Source organism: Nycticebus coucang, chromosome 21 (genome assembly GCF_027406575.1).
Source record: "Nycticebus coucang isolate mNycCou1 chromosome 21, mNycCou1.pri, whole genome shotgun sequence".
NCBI lineage: Eukaryota > Metazoa > Chordata > Mammalia > Primates > Lorisidae > Nycticebus > Nycticebus coucang.
This window is the reverse complement of record NC_069800.1, coordinates 11,109,521-11,129,036: the sequence shown is the minus strand read 5'-3', so window position 1 is coordinate 11,129,036 and position 19,516 is coordinate 11,109,521. Positions and strand designations below refer to the sequence as shown.

The 19,516-nt window shown below is 45.7% G+C and overlaps 1 protein-coding gene across 2 annotated transcripts; it reads left to right on the top strand.

The window, feature by feature from the left end:
- Positions 1 to 1,361: 1,361 nt before the first annotated feature.
- On the top strand, positions 1,362 to 5,158 carry NXT1 (nuclear transport factor 2 like export factor 1). Of its 2 annotated transcripts, XM_053574726.1 has the most exons (3): positions 1,362 to 1,624; positions 2,947 to 3,288; positions 4,370 to 5,158. In XM_053574726.1, the coding sequence occupies exon 3, from the start codon at positions 4,431 to 4,433 to the stop codon at positions 4,851 to 4,853; it is 423 nt and encodes a 140-aa protein (XP_053430701.1). In that variant the 5' UTR covers positions 1,362 to 1,624; positions 2,947 to 3,288; positions 4,370 to 4,430; the 3' UTR covers positions 4,854 to 5,158. The 2 variants fall into 2 exon arrangements, with proteins under 2 accessions (XP_053430701.1, XP_053430700.1); XM_053574725.1 differs by lacking the exon at positions 2,947 to 3,288.
- The last annotated feature ends 14,358 nt before the right edge of the window (positions 5,159 to 19,516 follow it).

Sequence of the window (19,516 nt, the reverse complement as noted above, 5' to 3'; positions counted from 1 at the left end):
AAGTTAGAAGCAACCCAACACCCAACCTACTGGACAGACAGTAACTCTCATTCTCATTCCATTCCACTGATGCTGTCTATGATTTGGATTTTTGTACAGTAAATCCTAATATCACTACTACAGGGTTTATAAAGCCATTTTATTGTGACCACTGCTCTAAAGACGTTCATGCACCCTCTGCCTCCAATTTACCCTTTTAATAATCCAACTTTCCACCTACTAAAATAAAGCATAAGGGAGGGGTGACCCATATACTAAATAGTCCACCTGGGAACTCAACTTGTCCTGCAATCTGAGGACTCTCAGGAATGCAAGCAAAAGGAGCCAAAAGGATACCAAGAAAGTACAGGTTAAAGTTCATTTAATCTGGACATTCTCAGAAGGTTCTCCTGGCTTTGCAATGAATTATTCGGCCTCAGACCAGCAGATGGAGTTAATTTTGCGTCTGAAGAAAGCAACTAACTTTTCTAAAATTTACGGTTTACAGTCAAGTGCCCACAAGAAATGGTTCCATTCTGTTGAGCCCGTTGTTCTTAAGAGCCAGTAAAACTTCAGCCCTCGGTGCACCACAGCTGAAATGCAGCTGGTCTGAACGCTGAAGAACAGAGTTAACACAGCACCCCAACTCTGCAGCACAGTGGAGCTCCTCACTTCACGGGAGGCAGACTGGCCTAGCTCTCCTGTAGCGTCCTGTCACTTTCCAGCCTTACCCACATCCTCACCTTCACCTCTTCTCTCACTTGTAGTTAACGTCTCCCATTTGACTCAAGTCAGTTTTCCTCGGTGTCCATTAAGACGTCAGCTTTCAGCGGCTTAAACTACAAAGGGGAAGGATCAGCTCCGGCGCCTGGCCGCGCAGACCTCTGCAGAGGCCCCGCCGCCTCCCGGAGCGGGGAGTCCAGCCTCCCCGGCGCCCGCGCGAAGCGCCTAAGTGACGCCTCGGCAGGATCAGTCTGCGGCTTCTCGTGCCGCTCTGCAACTGTTTCCCGCGACTGCCTCAAGACTTAAAGGCTAATGAGTCTGAAATCCTCTAAATCACTCAGCGCAGGTGACCCCACGCCCATTCCCCGCTCGTTATTTCCAAGCGACCTTCCAACCTGCTGAAGAGAGGAGACTTCATCCCCAGTTCCGGGGGCGGGACATAGAAGCTGTCATTCAATCAGGGATCCCACCAAACCAATCGCGCCGACCCTATGCCCCAGTTAGACCAATAAAAACTCGAGCGCGGATTTGCCGGGGGCTTCTGGGAAGGTGATACTCCCGGAAACCACCGCCTCCTTCGAGCCACACCTAAGGCGGAGCTAGTCTCCTGCCTGCCGATCTGCTGGCTGACCGAGCTGCCAGTCACAGGGAAACGGGAGCGGGCGGGGGAGAAGTGCAAGAGTCTGCGCCGAGCCAGGCTGGCTGCGCGCGGGTATAAAGTGCTGCGAAACATCCTGGGCTCTCTGGTCCTGGCAACACCGACAGACTGTCCCGGGAGAAGGAGGAGGGGAAAAGCTCGGCTCTTCCCGCGCTCCCGCTCGAGGCCTCGGCAGACCTACCCCGTGACCAGCGTTCGGCCTTCCGAGGAGCTCGGCCCGCGCGGGAGGGCGGGGGCGTCGCCGACCTGAGCGTTACCACGCAGGTAGGTTACCGACCCTCCCCCACCCGCGGCCAGTGCGGAGGCCCCCAGAACAGCCCCCGCTGCCAACAGCGAGACGTGCGCGGGCTTGCCTTCGTCCACGCGGTGCCGTTGCATGCTGCATCGGGCTTTGCCTGTGCGAACGCGTGGCGGCAGATTCGCCTTGGGAGGGGGAGAGGAGCGCCCGGCGCGGAGCAGTTTTCAGTGGGAAGGTGGAGGGAAGGGCGTGCTCAGTCGAGCGCGGGTGAGAAAGCGACTCGCGCCGGAACCGACGCCTGCGCGGCTGTGGAAGCGACTCTTGGCCCGCCTCGGAGAGGGGACGGTGACCTTACAGCCTCTTGCTTCCCTTACTTCTCCGCCTTCCTCTTCGCCTCTTTCTTATTTGACAGAGACGCAGGCATTACCGCGTGGGGATGAGAAACCCAGCCCAGAGGTGGTCATTCACTGGATATGGGGGCGCGACCGCTTGGAGGAGCAAAGAGCGAGCGGGGAGCAGAGCGGGAGGAGAGGGGGCCTCCGGGGGCGTGAGGGACTGGCGCTCCGTAGGAGGCAGAGAGGTCGGCTGGGAATTCCAGCCAGAGTGAAATGGGGCCCCTGCAAGGAATTTCCAAGCCAGCAGTCCTGGAGTTGTGTTCCTACAGAAGGTCAGCATAGTTTTGACAAAATCTTCAGAGCCCCTCGTGTTCTTAACAAATGATAAATTAGTTTTGTACTTAGTTTTATGCCTCTGATCCGGCCATAAGTTTCCCTTTAACCATTTGTAAAATTGTCAGAGTAAAAACCTTCTCATCCGTTTGTGATGACAGTTAAATGAGTGTATGTAAAGCTTTTTCAAATACAGTCAGTCAGCCCACCGTATCCCAGGGTTATACATCTGTGGATTCAACAACTGTGGATTAAAAATATTAAGAAAAAATATTCTTTCTGTACCGAATATGTGCAGACTTTATCACCTTCTGAACGACTGTTCACATAGCTTTTACATAGTATTAGCTATTGTAAGTAATCTAGAGATGATTTAAAATATACGGGAGTATATGTATAGGTTATGTCACGGACTTGAGCATCTGTTGATTTTAATGTCTTCATGAGGTCGAACCAATGCCCCAGATACATCAAGCAACAACTGTACCTGGTTTAGAGTGTTTGTTGAGGCAGGACCAGTGTCTGAGATGGCTTCTTAACTGCTGGTGTCTGGGACCAGGCTTGGTCCCAGCTCTTCACTGGAGGCACTACCACCACCTTTGTTAGCCCTTACAGTACCTGACTCTTTCCCAGCAGTGGGTGGACTCTTTTTCTTTTCTTTTCTTTTTTTTTTTTTTCAGACAGAGTTTCAAGCTGTTGCCCTGGATAGAGTGCCCTGGTATCATAGCTCACAGCAACCTCCCACTCAGACCCAAGCAATCCTCTTGCCTCGGTTTTCTGTTTTTTTAAAGTAGAGACGGGGTCTCACTTTTGCTCAGGCTGGTCTCGAACTTGTGAGCTAAAGCAATCCACCCGCCTTGGCCTCCCAGAGTACTAGGTAATACAGGCATGAGCCACCTAGCCCTGCACTTTTATGTTTTTCATAAGCTGGTATTTAAGGAAGAAAACTTGACAGTTAACGTACGTCTTGAATTCTAATGAACCTTTCTGCTGTGGCATTGTGGCTCTACAGGACTTACCTGGTAGGTATTAGCACCCACAGAAGCTAGGTGTCCTCCCTTCAAACTCCCACTCATCCAGCAGGTCTGCTTCTTAATAGTTTACCAGGGGGATTATGGCCACTGTTTTGGTCCTATCCTCATGTCTTTGTTGTTTTACACTCTGAAGAAACTTGTCTTCTCTTGCCCTCCCAGTCCCTTCTGGGTGAGCTCACAACAGGCCTTCCCAGACTTACCAGCTGACAAGCATATTTCATTGGTCCATATTTCATTACATATTTCATTAGTATTACATACTAATACTATGTAAATTGGCCATTACTAGGCTAATGACCAATCTTCAACTTGGTCCACTGTCTTTATTCAGGGACAGTCACACCTGTTCTAAGCTTCCAGTAAAGGGTGGCCTTCCGTAGTTGAATGGACTCTACCTTGTAATATGGGCTTTTTAAAATTTATAGTACCAGCTCGGCACCCACAGTTCAGTGGTTAGAGCGCCAGCCACATAAACTGGGGCTGGCGGATTCAAACCCAGCCCAGAACTGCTAAACAACAATGACAACTGCAACAAAAAAAATAGCTGGATGTTGTGGCAGGCACCTGTAATCCCAGCTACTTAGAAGGCTGAGGCAAGAGAATTGCTTCAGCCCAAAAGTTTGAGGTTGCTGTGAGCTGTGACACCACGGTACTCTACCGAGGGCAACATAGTAAGACTCTGTCTCAAAATAAATAAATAAATAAAATTTATAGTATGGTCGGCCCTCCTTATCTGCACAGGATTGGTTCTGAGATCTTTCATGGATACCACATCCCTTCCGTGCTCAAGTTCCTTATATAAAATGGCATAGCACCGTTGGCCCTCTGTGTCTGTGAGTTTGTATCCACAGTTGTTGGCTCCTCCGGTCTGAAACCTGACACAGTGAACTAATCGTATTCTGAACACGTAGGTATTGAGCTTTTTAATTAAGTATTGGAGGTACACTGTGGTGATACTCCTTTTCCACAGCAAACAGGCTTTTACAATAGAAAAGGAGCATTGTTTGATTGTCAGAGCAGAATGAACTTTGCATTCACGTGGGTTCTTTTCACCCTTACTGTCCTACAGCCCCTGGCTCCCCAAGTCAGAGGAAACACTCTGGTGGAGACCTCCTCCCACAGAACCAGAGATGGCCTCCGTGGATTTCAAGACCTATGTGGACCAGGCCTGCCGAGCTGCTGAGGAGTTTGTCAACGTCTACTATACCACCATGGATAAGCGGCGGCGTTTGCTATCCCGCCTGTATATGGGCACAGCCACCCTGGTTTGGAATGGAAATGCTGTTTCAGGACAAGAATCCTTGAGTGAGTTTTTCGAAATGTTGCCTTCCAGTGAGTTCCAGATTAATGTGGTAGACTGCCAACCTGTTCATGATGAAGCCACACCAAGCCAGATCACAGTTCTTGTTGTGATCTGTGGAACGGTGAAGTTTGAGGGCAACAAACAACGGGACTTCAATCAGAACTTCATCCTGACTGCCCAAGCCTCACCCAGCAACTCCGTGTGGAAGATTGCAAGTGACTGCTTCCGGTTCCAAGACTGGGCCAACTAGTGGGGACAACAGAGGTCTCTGCTTCAGCCCCAACTCTGTAGAGAGAGACAGGTCTCAAATGTCAAATGTGGGGATGTAGGGAACACAGATGCATTTCTGTTATTGCGGGGGCACTGCAAGACTGCGCTGTGCTGAGACTGAACTCTTGGAGTTGCTCAAGTTCTAGGGGCCCCATTCTTGAGTATACTTGTTTGTCATAGATTCCTTTTAAAAGTAGTAAACTTTTGTATTTTTCTACTTGTCCAGTGAAGCCCCTGATTCTGGAAATTCTGACAAATAATACAGTCATACAAATGTTGCTTCTTCCCTTTGCCTGATGTATTTGATTAGGTTTTGAGGAAGGAGGAGAAGGAAGGTTAAAGGCAAAAAGCACAGTAGAAAGCCTCTGCAGAGGTATGAGGTCCAGGGCTGAGCACCTACCCCCACAACATGTGTGCACACAGGTGACCTGGAACTGTGGCTCACAGCTCACTGCACATGAGAATCCTCGGGGACACGGAAAGGTGCCTGTGCTCAGGCCACACTCCAGACTAGCTATCCCCAAATCCCTGAGGGAATGCTGTGTATTGGCATTTTTCAAAACCATTCTAGTTGTCTAATGTGTAATTCACTTTAGGATACATCAGAATCACCTAATCTGCATCCTACCTTAGTACCTTAACTAAGAGTTGAATGATGAAAACAGATGAAAGACTAAAGAATTAGCTAATAACTGCTTACAAATGAGTCACATTGAACTTTCTTATAAAGAGCAAGTGAGGCAACAGAGTGAGAACCTCATCTCTAAAAAATTTTTTTAAAAATTAACTTGGTATGAGAGCAGATGCCTACTATCCCAGCTACTAAGGAGGCTGAGTCAGGAGGATCACTTGAGCCCAGGAGTTCGAGGCTAAAGTGAGCTAGGACTGTGTTACCCCACTATAGCCTGGGTGACAGCAACACCCTGCCTCTAAAAGAAAATAAGAGAAGGACCCTGAGCACTGATACCGAGATGGGGGAAGAGCATCAGAATTAGAAACTACTTTTATTAACCCTAAAAGCCAACCTAATTGCATTTCTCTAATACAAAGAATAGAAAACCCTGCAGAAGGTTCCCTCATCCTTGAGCCAATAGATGACATCACCCCATGGCTTCCCCAGTTCTCTTTGATAAGAGTGCTAGATTTCACTGTAGGGTTGTGAATTAGGACTTTAGAATGGGAAAATTTGAGATGGAAAGAGTCCTGACGTGTACCGTGGCATGGCCGTTTCCTCTTCATCCTCCACCCCTCCTTTACTACTTCTGAAGCCCAGTGTTTCGAAGGACAAGGGACCCACCTAAAAAACTTGACTTTCGACTCAGCGCCAGCCACATACATTGAGGGTGGCAGGTTTGAACCCAGCCCAGGCCAACTAAAAAACTCCAAAAAAAAAAATAGCCAGGTGTTGTGGCGGGTACCTGTAGTTCCTACTTGGGAGGCTAGGGCAAGGGAATCGCTTAAGCCCAAGAGTAGGAGGTTGCCGTGAGCTGTGATATGACAGCACTCTACCAAGGGAGACACAGACTGTCTCAAAAAAAAAAAAAAGACTTTCCAGCTCAATTTATAACTAAGTCTGATGTGATTAAGTTCTGGCCAATGAAGTAGAAGGAGATGGGAATTTTGCTTCAATAGACCATCTCACAACCTCTGTCCTGCTGCTGGGAAGCAATTATGGTGGCCAGATCACTGGCTGAGTCTTGGGCCATGAGGACAGCTCAGCTACACCCTCGAGGTAGGATCCTGTAGGAGCATGGGTCCCTGGTGAATGTGAAACCACCAAAATAGCCCCAGTTCACCTACCGCAAGACTTCTTTTAAAATGAGAAATCTTGTTTTAAGCCATTGTCTACTTAGGGTATGTGCCATAGATTGTGGCAATTATCCTAAGTAAGGAAAAAGATTTGCAATGGGGAAGACTGTATGTTATAGGAGTGGCTCTGCCATGGCACTCTGGGTCTCTTAAAATAATCAGGAGCCAACACTGAATTGAAAAATAAAGTAAATGCCATTTCAAAGCTACATCTAAAGAATGGCCAAAGGAGCTATACAGACCATGCATAGCAAGCTGAGACAATAGTAAAATGTGTGTGAGAAGCCAAAGTGAGGCTCTAAAGCAGGTGTCCTCAAACTTTGTAAAGAGGGGGCCAATTCACTGTCCCTCAGACCGTTGGAAGGCCAGACTATAGTTTAAAAAAAAAACAACTATGAACAAATTCCTATGCACACTGCACATATCTTATTTGGAAGTAAAAAACAAAATGGGAACAAATACAATTCACACTGCTTCATGCGGCCGCAGTTTGAGGACGCCTGCTCTAAAGCAACGTGTAGATTGTCTGAGAGAGATCCCAACACTGTCCTGCAGGAAGACCCACAAGGAAGGAGAAAGGAGTGGCAAGGGATCTGTGCAAAGAGTGGTTTGGAGGGAGAAGCTGCTGGGCTTTGAATCTTAGCCACACCCCTCCCAAGTGGTTTGGGAAACAGCACTGTCCTCACCTCAGTGGGCACAGGTCTCAGTACCTGAGACTTGAAGAGCTTGACCTGAACTCAGGCATAGAGTCTGAATCACATTGGCCAGAGACAACTCAGAACAGAGGGCTTCTTACCTTCACTCCAGATTGTGTCCAAGTTAGCAGAAATAGGCCAAATCCAGAAGATTCTTCATTTCCTAGTGTCTGAGAATATCTAAATCTGAGATATTAGATTAATCGAACATGGTTCACAAGGACCTTTCAGCTTCTCTTACGTTTCATCCCCTGCCCGCTACTGCTTGCTCCTTAGCCAGAATCCTCCAAGCCACTCTGATCTTCCCCTCCCCCAGGCTCAGCTCCTGCCTCTCCCCACTCCTGGGATCAACCCACCTCTGCCTTCAGCGTCTGCCCAGCTCCTCCCCCACCAAAGTGGCCTTCATCAAATTCAAACCAAAGAAGCCAGCAGACCTTGCTTTGCCTCCTGACCCCTGGGTTACCTCTGAACTGAACAGCAGGCCCAGGGACCTGGAGACGTGAACTCAAGAGAGTGAAGCGCAGAGAAAAGGAGATGGCTATTCTTTTTTTTTTTTTTTTTTGTAGAGACAGTGTCTCACTTTATGGCCCTCGGTAGAGTGCCATGGCATCACACACAGCTCACAGCAACCTCCAACTCCTGGGCTGAAGCGATTCTCCTGCCTCAGCCTCCTGAGTAGCTGACACTACAGGCGCCCGCCACAACGCCCGGCTATTTTTTGGTTTGCAATTCAGCTGGGGCCGGGTTTGAACCCGCCACCCTCGGTATATGGGGCCGGCGCCTTACCGACTGAGCCACAGGCACCGCCCGAGATGGCTATTCTTTGTCTCTACGCGACAACCTTTTCCTGTTGTAGACCAGAAAAAAAAAATGCAATTGACCTTCTCTTTGAGGTCAGTCCACACAGTGCTTTCACCCAGAATTACAAATCTTAATTTCTGTGATCCGTATTTGATGTACTGTAGTGTCTCAGCCAAATTCATAAACCTCAATTCTGCTGTAATGTGTCTTTTACTTCAGGGAAGACTTAAGATATTTTTTTTTTTTTGAACCAACAAAAAGTGCAATGTATCAAACTAAGCAGGGAAAAAAAGCTCAAGCTGCACAGATAGCACATGCAAAGGTACAGAAAGATTTCTGATTAATACACAACCTGGTAGATGGAACAGACATGAAGGTATTGCCTCTCACTGCCTCCCCCAAAGAGACAGAGACCTTTAGCATCTCTGCAGATACCACTTCTCTGGAGAAGGTTTTATATGGATTTTAAACTAATTTTATTTTGGAGTGGTTTCTCTAATTCCTCACGTGACTTGATAGATGGAGCTACTAATCTTTGAATATTGAATTCCATCTCTTATAGGCCAGTTTTTTTTTTCAAAGGTACATCTGGCTATAGATTACAGAAACAATCATTAATCCTGTCATACATTATTTTCCTTATAGGAAAAGACAAGGGCTAGATCGTAGAACTTACATTTCTTTGGGTTTTTTTCTTCTTTCTCCAAAGTCTCAGAAAAATAGACAACTAATATTTATAAATAAAAATAGAAGATAATTTCAAAAAACAGATCATGCCAGATCTTATAGACAATAGAAAAAGAAGAAATGTGGGAGTGGCACCTGTGGCTCAGTGAGTAGGGCCCTGGCCCCATATACCAAGGTTGGCAGGTTCGAACCCAGCCCCGGCCAAACCGCAACAACAAAAAAATAGCCGGGCATTGTGGTGGGCGCCTGTAGTCCCAGCTAATCCGGAGGCTGAGGCAAGAGAACTGCCCAAGCCCAAGAGCTGGAGGTTGCTGTGAGCTGTGACACCATATCACTCTACAGAGGATGGGCAACAAAGAGACTCTGTCTCTAAAAAAAAAAAAAGAAGAAGAAGGAGGAGAAGAAATACTTCAATTCATTCTACTTCATCTGGATATACCTGATATTAAAATTGGAAAAAATATATTATTATAAACATTTCACTTATAAATGAGGATCCAATATCCTAAACAACATATAAACAAGTTGAATTAAAAATTATTGTTCAAATAATGTACTTCAGTCAAAATTAAATCCAACTTATGTGAGAATTAGTTTCTATTTTCTTTTTTTTTCTTTTCCTTTCCCCCGCCCCCTTCCTCCTCTATCTGCTGTCTCCTTCCCCCACCTCCACCATATCATTAATTGTCATTAATTGTCATCATATCAAAATTGAGTACATAGGATTCACGTTTCTCCATTCCTGTGATGCTTCGCTAAGAATAATGTGTTCCACCTCCATCCAGGTTAATACAAATTCTGCAAAATCTCCATTTTTTTAATGGCTGAATAGTATTCCATGGTATACGTATACCACAGCTTGTTAATTCATTCCTGGGTTCAGGGGCATTTAGGCTATTTCCACATTTTGATTGTAAATTGACCTGCGATAAACAGTCTAGTACAAATGTCTTTATAATAAAAGGGTTTTTTTCCTTCTGGATAGATGCCCAGTAATGGAATTGCAGGATCAACTGGGAGGTCTAGATTGAGTTTTTGGAGGGTTCTCCATACTTCCTCCCAAAATGGTTGTATTAGTTTGCAGTCCCACCAGCCATGTAAAAGTGTTCCTTTATCTCCACATCCATGCCAGCATCTGCAGTTTTGAGATTTTGTGATAGGGGCCATTCTCGCTGGGGTTAGATGTTATCTCAGGGTGGTTTTAATTTGCATTCCTCTAATAATTAAGAACGATGAGCATTTTTTCTTTTTTTTTTTTTTTTTTTTAATTTGGCCAGGGCTGGGTTTGAACCCGCCACCTCCGGCATATGGGACCGGCGCCCTACCCGCTGAGCCACAGGCGCCGCCCGAACGATGAGCATTTTTTCATATGTTTGTTAGCCATTCGTCTGTCTTCTTTAGAGAAGGTTCTGTTCATCGCTCTTGCCCATTGATATATGGGATTGTTGGCTTTTTTCATGTGGATTAATTTGAGTTCTCTATAGATCCTAGTTATTAAACTTTTGTCTGATTCAAAATATGCAAATATCCTTTCCCATTGGGTAGGTTGTCTATTTGCTTTGGTTGTTGTCTCCTTAGCTGTACAGAAGCTTTTCAGTTTAATTAAGTCCCATTTGTTTATTTTTGTTGTTCCAATTGCCATGGCAGTCTTCTTCATGAAGTCTTTCCCCAGGCCAATATCTTCCAATGTTTTTCCTTTACTTTCTTTGAGGATTTTTATTGTTTCATGCCTTAAATTCAAGTCTTTTATCCATCTTGAATCAATTTTTGTGAGTGGAGAAAGGTGCGGGTCCAGTTTCAGTCTTTTACATGTGGATATCCAGTTCTCCCAGCGCCATTTATTGAATAGGGAGTCTTTCCCCCAGTGTACATTCTTGTTTGGTTTATCAAAGAGACTTAAGATATTTTCGGATATGGCCCTGCTAGCTGTTGGAAAGTGCAGAAAGCAGTGCATACCTTCAACAAGGAGAGTAAAATTAATACATCTATTTTGCCAGTTGTCCTGAATCTTAGCGATGACAGAAATAAAGACAAAAACCTAGACACATGCAGCTTCTGGGGCTTTCCAGGACCCTGGCTATCCTCCCTTGCTCCTCTTGCTTCTCAGCCCCAACCTCCTGTTCAGCCCTCTGCAGAGGAGAAACTGCACAGCTGGGAGTTCGGAAGTGTCTGTCGTGAAGGCTGGATTTGGGCAGCAAAGCATTATGTCCCCAATTCTAACAGTCTGGTGATAGAACCCCCCAGCCAGAATTCCCAGGCATTCAACAAAACCTTTAAAAATGCTGGAAGCGGGAGATGAAGATGGTTGTTCTTCAGGCCAGTGTCTGTCCTTCCTCCCTCCTCCCTTCTTTCTTCTCCCAGATCAGAGGAGGAGGACGGCATTGAACATCCACAGAAGCCCTGGCTCCGTTTCCAGCATTTGTGCAGTAGGCTTCCCGCACCCACGGCTCCCCATCTGGCACCAGCCGTGAGAACAGAACACACGTAATCAAGACCTTGCCTCGTGGGGTCACGTTCTGGCCCAAGCAACCATACATAGCACAACAAATAAGGACAATGGATATAGAAGGTGATGCCTGCAAGCATGAAATGGATCCGGGTAAGGGACAAGGCACCACAGAAGTGTCACTTTGAACATGGGCCTAGGAGGACATTGTAGAAAGGTAGATTTTTGAGGAAAATCTCAAGGGCAAACGGGCACAGCCTAGAAACAACTGGTAGGATCTCCAGAGGCAACAGCCAGTGTAGAGGTCATGTACAAGAAGGGAAGGCAAGCAAAGGAGGGAGGATGACACCTGGGGAAGACCCTTCCACTCCCTCCCAGTTTAGGTCAGACCTCCATGTGGGCAGGGCAGCCAAGAGGAGGATGCGCTGTGTTCCCAGTGTCCACCTATTCATTGCATGTGGCTGGCCCTGACCACATGCCTGGCCTCCCACAGAAGTGAGACAGGTACACTCTTCCCACTCCCCAACCCTGTAAAGGTAGGACAGGTGTACACCCAGCCCTGGACTCTCCCATCCCAAAGGCAAGAAAGATAAATGTGCAGGTCATATTCTATCTGCTTACAGGATACATCCAGACCAACCATCCAGACAAGGTGGCCATGAAACAGGCACTGGCCAGGAAGCTTGTCTCTGCCGGTGGTGTTTCCCACCCAAGGAAAACCCACTGTCCCCTCACATCTGTCCAGTGTACTGCCCCCAAGTTCCAGGCCCTAGGCCAGAGCTCCTTGAGGCAGCCTTTCTTGGGGCCAGCCCTACCCAGCCAGTAAGGGCATAGTGATTAGAGCGGGCCAGTGAGAGCCAGCCTGGGACCCTGGGCCCAAGTAGGCAGGTAGGACTTACAAACAGGAAAGGGCCCCCATTTGACCCCAGTTCTCTCTATGCCGTCATTCCTGACACTACAGGTCAATCAGGCAAAGGTTTTCACAAAGCTAGGAATGAGGCCTGGCATGGTGGCTCACGCCTATAATCTCAACACTCTGGGATGCTAAAGGAGGTGGATTGTTTGAGCTTAGGAGTTTAAGACTAGCCTGAGCAGGAGTGAGACCCCGTCTCTACTGAAAATAGAAAAACTAGTAAGACGTTGTGGCGGACACCTGTAATCCCAGCTGCAGGGGAAGCTAAGGCAGAAGGATTGTTTAAACCCAGGAGTTTGAGGTTACTGTGAACTATAATACCACAGCACTCTACCCAGGTGACAGAATGAGATTCTGTCTCAAAAAAAAAAAAAATTATGTGCCTTAAATGTGCCACTCACCTCATCTTAATTTCATCCCTATTTAGACAACCAAGAGAAACAGTCCTGTGACTGCTCACTGTCGCACCCATGTGACAGGCAGGAGTTGGGTTGGCCATGTGGTAGAAAGTTGTTCATAGTATCTTGAAGGAGGTCAGTGAACTGGGGAAAATATTTGCTCCATAGGACAAAGACGATTTTTTTTTTACCACTTAAAGAGTTTCTAGCTGTGTTGTGGTGTGAGCCTATAGTCCCAGCTACCCTGGAGGGTGAAGCAAGAGGATGGCTTGGGCCTAAGAGTTCAAGGATGCAGTGAGTTGTGACTGGGCCACTGCACTTCAGCCTAGGTAATAGTGAGCAAGACCTTGTCTCTAAAAAACATGAATAGATAAAAAGTAAGAGGCTCTATAAACCTATAAAAGCCTTCGTGAAGTGGAAAACTTGACAAAGGACTCATGCATGCAATTACAGAAATAAAGATAACCTACTAATATCAGACAGTATTTTTTTTTTTTGAAGTAAGGTCTCACTCTCTCACCCCAGCTAGAGTGCAATGGCATCACTGTAGCTCATCCTAACTTCATTTTTTAAATGCACATTATAAAGCACTGTAGTGGATGTTGTGGCAATTTCCCTGGAATCTATCTCACTTTGGCCTCCTAATGGGTCCCTGTCAGTCAGAGTAATCATGTTGCCTTTACAACAGTGGCTGGTTCAGGGACTGGACCCAGCAGTCAGAAATGAAAAGCATAGAGGGAAAGGAGATTGTGTTCTTGGTGGCACTGATGCACACAGCACTGATCCAACCCAGGCCTGTGTGCCCATCCTCTGGGTCTTATGGTTAAGGGTGCCAATATTACCTCCCTTCTAACATGCAGAGCAGATTGATGGACCTTTCTGCAACTTGCAAAGGTGTACCACTGACATGAGTCACCACTTCTCTTTTACCCTAGTGATAATATAACTTTCTCTGTACTGCATGTTACCAGGATCCAGGAAAAGGAACTTTATTGCACACTTGTTAGGGGGTACTGATAGGCACAAACTCTTCTGAGGGAAAGCAGCATTTTTTAACTTATAAAGAAAAGGAATTTATTTTTTAAATAAATGGAGTTATGAGTTATGGAGGCTGAGAAGTCCAAGGTTAAGGAGCCACATCTGGTGAGAGTCTTCCTGCTGGCTGGGACTCTCCACAAGGTCCCTAGGCAGCTTAGGGAATCACAGGGTGAGGAAATTGAGTGTACTAGTTCAGGTCTCTCTTCCTTTTCTTATAAAGCCAAAAGCCTCACTCCAGCCTCATACATATCTCTAGCCCATTAATCCACTCATGAGGACAGACCCCCAATAACCTCTTAAAGCCCCACCTCTCAATATCTCCACACCGAGAATTAAATTTCAACATGAATTTAGACAGGACATTCATACCATCGCAGGGATCAAAACAGTGACTACTCATTGTTAAGTTCAACTTAAGGTTACCTGCTATTACTACAATTTAGGGAGCCAAGTTCATGGCTATTAATCTGCTGAGTTACGTATGACATTTAGTTCCAAGTCCACACAAGGCAGTGTGTGAGAAAGAGGGAGCTCCTTATCCCTTCAGGGGTAATGGCTTGCTTTCTAATTGTTACTAATTCTCAGTTTCCTAAAGTGAATATGGTGTAAATTTTCCCCCTTACAGGGCCTGGTTGCAAATGGGGGAAGCATGACAATCTCACACCAGCATCTGCAGAATAGCCTCAAAAGCAGAAAAGAACAGAAAAAGCTGGGGCCAACTGTGCCCTCAGCAGATGCAACATGGACTCCTGGGGCCAAGACACAAGTGGCATTTAGAAGTCATGTGCCCTGGCCGCTGTGACCCCATTGCTGTGTGTATTCTAAGTTGCTATTGCCCATCTACACACCATAATCTTTATACAAGATCTCCATAGAATGCTTTGTGATAATAATGACAGTCCAAATTAATAACCAATAAAAGATTAAACAAATTATATTTCCGTAGGAGGGGTTATCCTGCAGTTTTGAAAACAAAACTTTATGTGATATGAATGGCACAAAATAATCTTTGAGATTTCATTGGTAGTCAGAATAGCAAAGTTTAGACTCCTGCAGAACATCATCACTATGACCGCAGTCGGCCCACACGGTGTCTCAGGAACTGTGCAAGGTGCTTTGCACTGCTTTCAACTTCATTTTACAGATGAGGTAATTATGAGTTTTCGGCTTAAAAAAAACAAAACAAAGATGTCATTCTAATAGGCTTACTATGGATGCATGGACTTTTTTGAAGGATCGGCAAAAACTTAAAGATAGCTGACTTTAGAGATTGGCTTCCAGGGTTTTAACGTCGGGACAAGGCATTTTGCTGTTATGTCTTCGTTGACTGCGTTTTTTATACAGTGTGCACATGTCATTAAAAAATTAGGAATGTGCTTTTGGAGCCAGAAACGAAGGGCATTCCGGTTGCAGGGATCTTGAAGGAGTGGCCGAGCTACGTACAGAACAGCCCAACCCGAGCCTGACCTGAGCCTGACCCGAGCAACCGCGAAGTGGAGAAGTCTGCACGTAGATCTTTCACTGGGACATATTAGGGCATTATAAAAAACACACATCTTAAAAATCACCAATAAACCTTGAGAAAAAAGTTTACCTTAAAGTTGAGATAATCTGTCCAGATTTAAGGCAGTTAAAGACGTGTAATGTGCTGAAACCCCGCGTTGACCTCCTAAACTGCCCTAAATATGCTTAATTTGACCTGGAATATAACCTATTTTGCAGCATTTTAGAGTTCTGGAATCTGCCCACGAGAAGGAGGCGGTGTCCTTTCCTGGGAAAGCCCATACCCCTGCCGGGGCGTCCTCTCCCCACCGAGGGTCCAGCAGGAGCGGCCCGGACCCCTCTGCGGGCTGCTCTCCCTGCCTGGGGCGCCCAAGCCCCCACGACACGGACGCCACACCCTACGCGGCTCTCGGAACCCGGAGCGCCCGGCCGCGCAGACTGAGGGTCGGCTGGCCGGCCGAGCGGGAACGCCGGGGATTGGCAGCTGCTCTGCACAGGAAGCGGTGAACCCATAACCCTGGCCGCCGCCACCAATCACCAGGACGCCGAGGTCCCGCGTCGGGCAGGTCCCTGTCGCAGGGACTGTTCAAGTCTTTACCCGGAGACCTCTCAGGACCAATCGGAGGGCTGCCTGCCAGCCGACGGCGCGCCCCGGCCCCAACTCCGCCCTCGGTCTCCGACGAGCACCGAGGAGCGAGCCTAGCGGCCCGGCGGGGACGGGCTGGACTCCACGACAGCCAATGGGCAGCGAGGACGGTGCAGCCTCAGCCGCCGTCCCCACCCGCGGGAGTCCATATTAGGCGGGGCCCGGCCTGAGAGTCGGCCGCAGGTGGAGAGCGGGGCGGGCGCCCAGTGGTTGGGGCCTCCTGGTGCAGTTTAGAATTTGAAGTGTTTCTCTGTTCCTGATTTGATTGGCACTTAGTTGATGCCACACCTTTGGAACTGTGAATTGTGCATAATAAAAGGGAAAAAAATGTGATACATTTCTTTCCAACCTATTTCTATAGTTTTAAAATCAGATTAATGTGTTTGAAATCAGACCTTAGGTAAAATATTCGAGCTTTTACTTATGTAAACATTTCTCCAAGCTCTTAAACGGTTTTTTTTTTTTTTATTTGAGACAGTCTCACTGTGTTGCCCTCGGTAGAGTGATGTGGCATCACAGCTCACAGCAACCTCAAACACTTCAGCTTAAGCGACTGTCTTGCCTCAGCCTTCAAAGTAGCTGGGACTACAGGCGCCCACCACAACACCCGGCTATTTTTGATTGCAGTTGTCATTGTTTTAGCTGGCCCGGGGCCAGGTTTCAACCTGCCAGCCTTGGCAGCTGCTGTGCTATGGGCGCTGAGCCACTTAAACAGGTTTTAAAAGGTTAATATACACATAGTGCATATTCTAGTGTATAAATGTATCATAAATTCTCCTTATGGGTAAGCAGCTTGTTTCTGAAGTTCTACTAATGTTAAGTGCACTGATGCCCTTCTGTTTATTTCTTCTGGATGACTAAAGGGTAGGAATAGTTACACAGTCATTTAATATTTAATTTTTTCCCTAACTGCTCTGATGTTGAGTTCCTAGCCTTAAGCAATCCTCCTGCTTTAGCCTCCCTATGTGCTAGGATTGTAAGCCTGAGCCACGTTCCCTAACTGCTCTGTGATTGCATTTCTCCCTCAAGAGTTTCGCAGCATCAAATATTGTTTAAACTTTTTTGGTCAGTTTGACATAGATATTAGTTGGTCATTGTTTTTATAGTATTTCATAGTCAGTGAAGTCTGCCATTCACATTCTTATATTCATGTTCATATGAATGTTCATATTCTTTGCTAGTTATGTATCCGGCTGTTGGTGGCTTTTTTCCTTAAAGAATACCAGAGGTTCTTGAATTAGCTTGATGTAATTTCTCCTGTAAAACCTGATAGTGTTTGCAAATTGCTGTAGCATTTCTAAGGGGAACAGAATATACAATTTATGATAATCATACGCTGTTTCTTCACTTGGTCAGGCATTACAGCTTTTTGACACCTAACAAAAGCAGTCTTTTCAACACTCAATGCTAGCTGATGTAATCAGAACACTGAACCTTAGCTGCTCTTTTCCAGTATTTTTGCTTTTATGTCTGCTTAAACATTTAACACTTTCTAATGTTTAAACATAAACACTGATTGGAATCAGGCCAATCTGGTTGAACTTTTATGCAACAAAATTGTGGGTTGCTTTTCAGTTGCTATGAACCACCAGTTTGCAAAGTTATGTATCCCAAGCATGCCCAGATGAACCAAGCCTGCAACTGTGGGTGGAACCTAAGTGCTGGAAACAAAGAATGAGACCAAATTAAGAAGCTAGCACCTCTCGGCAGGATCCCTCATCCAGCCACACTGAGCTCTGACATCATCCCCATTGCACGATCCAGCGAGATCATGCCTCGCGACTCTTTGCCTACAAAACACACAGCGGCCTGAAGCTCAGGCAGATTTGAGCATCTCCTCATGTCTCCTTGCCAGTGACTTGATATAAAGCTTTTTACTTTTCTCAAGAGACAGTGCCATGGTACTGGCTTCTATGTGGATTGGGCAGCAAGCTCTTGCTTGATAACAAACACTTCAGGTGCTCTTGTAAACACATGTGATCCTTGATAGTGACAGAGCAATACTGCAGCAGTGCTGAAACAAGGTTTTATTTGAAATTCTATTAAGCAATCACTGATTTCGACATTCTATTTCGAAGCAAAGTTGAATGAAAAGGATTTGTGGCACATTAAATCATCCAAATTTGATTCTCACGATGAGAGGATATATGTGTTTTTAACTTGTGATACAATCTAAACTTTAAAAAATAAGGTGAAATGTATTAGTATAATTCTCATTTCCTATCTGAATTGTAATACAGGATTTTCTTGAGACATCTGGGCTTACCCTGAAGACTGAGTACTCTTCTTTTTTGAACTAATGAGATTTTTCTGAAGACACTGCGTATGCATATGAATCCTTTGCTTTAAAATGTTTCAGTTCATTGGCAAGGATGTGGGGAAACTGGAACCACTGTGCTTCACTGCTGGGAATAAAAAATGGTGCAGCTGCTGTGGAAGGCAGTTTGATGGCTCCTCAAAAAGTTAAACATATAATTACCACAACAATATATTCTAATCCAGCAATTCTACTTCTAGGTATATACCTATAAAAACTGAAATCAGCCAAATCACGATGATGAGTATGGGGGGATGGTGGGAGTGGGAGGGGATGGAACCAACTTTTTCTGTATTTTCTGTTGTATTCTTCAACATGTAACCAATCAGTATCTTGTCAATATAGTCAGCCGATCAATCGAAAAAAAAAAAAGAACTGAAATCAGGAACTCAAAACATACTTGCACACTAATATTTATAACCACATTATACACAATAGCCCCCCAAATGGAAAAACCCAAATACCAATAAACAGGTGAATAGATAAAATGGGATGTGTACATACAATGGAGCATTACTGAACCTCCAAAGGGAATGAAATTTTGATACATGCTATTAATACATATGAATGGACCTTGAAATATTATGCTAAATAAAATAAAGCAGATACAAAAGGAGACATGTAATTTCATTTATATGAGGTACCTGGAACAGGCACATTCATAGAGACCAGGGAGAGGGGTGAATGGGGAGTTACTGTGTATTGGGTAAAGAGTTTCTGTTTACTATGATGACACATCCCAAATGGTGGTGATGATTGCACAACATTGTGAATGTAATATCACTGAACTGTATGCTTAAAGGTGGTTAAACTGGTAAATTTTGTGTTATGGATATTTTACCACAATTACAAAATGATTCAGTCCAGAACCATCCTAAGACGATTTAGGAAGATCTTTAAGAAGTGTCTATAGCTTTTTAATGGTAAATGATCTTTTCCCAACTCCTTCATTAGTTCTTAGATAGAGCTCCTGCCACCAATTTCCTAAACATTGATATCTCTAGAGACCTGGAAATCATGTGGCTATGGCCATCAAGACTGCAGGTGTGCTCCCCATAGTTTGGCAAGCACAGAAAGAATTGTGTGAATCTGTATGACAGGTAAGGCCAATAGAAGAAAACACTACCAGCCCATGGTTCTATCTGCAGTCAGGGCAGTCAAGCAAATCAAACCAAAATCTTTCAGTAAACAAGACCTAAGAGAGCAGTGTCTGTAGCTCAGTGAGTAGGGCATCGGCTCCATATACCAAGGGTGTCAGGTTCAAACCTGGCTCCAGCCAAACTGCAACAAAAAATAGCCGGATGTTGTGGTGGCTGCCTATGATCCCAGCTACTCAGGAGGCTGAGGCAAGAGAATCGCCTAAGCCCAGGAGTTGGAGGTTGCTGTGATG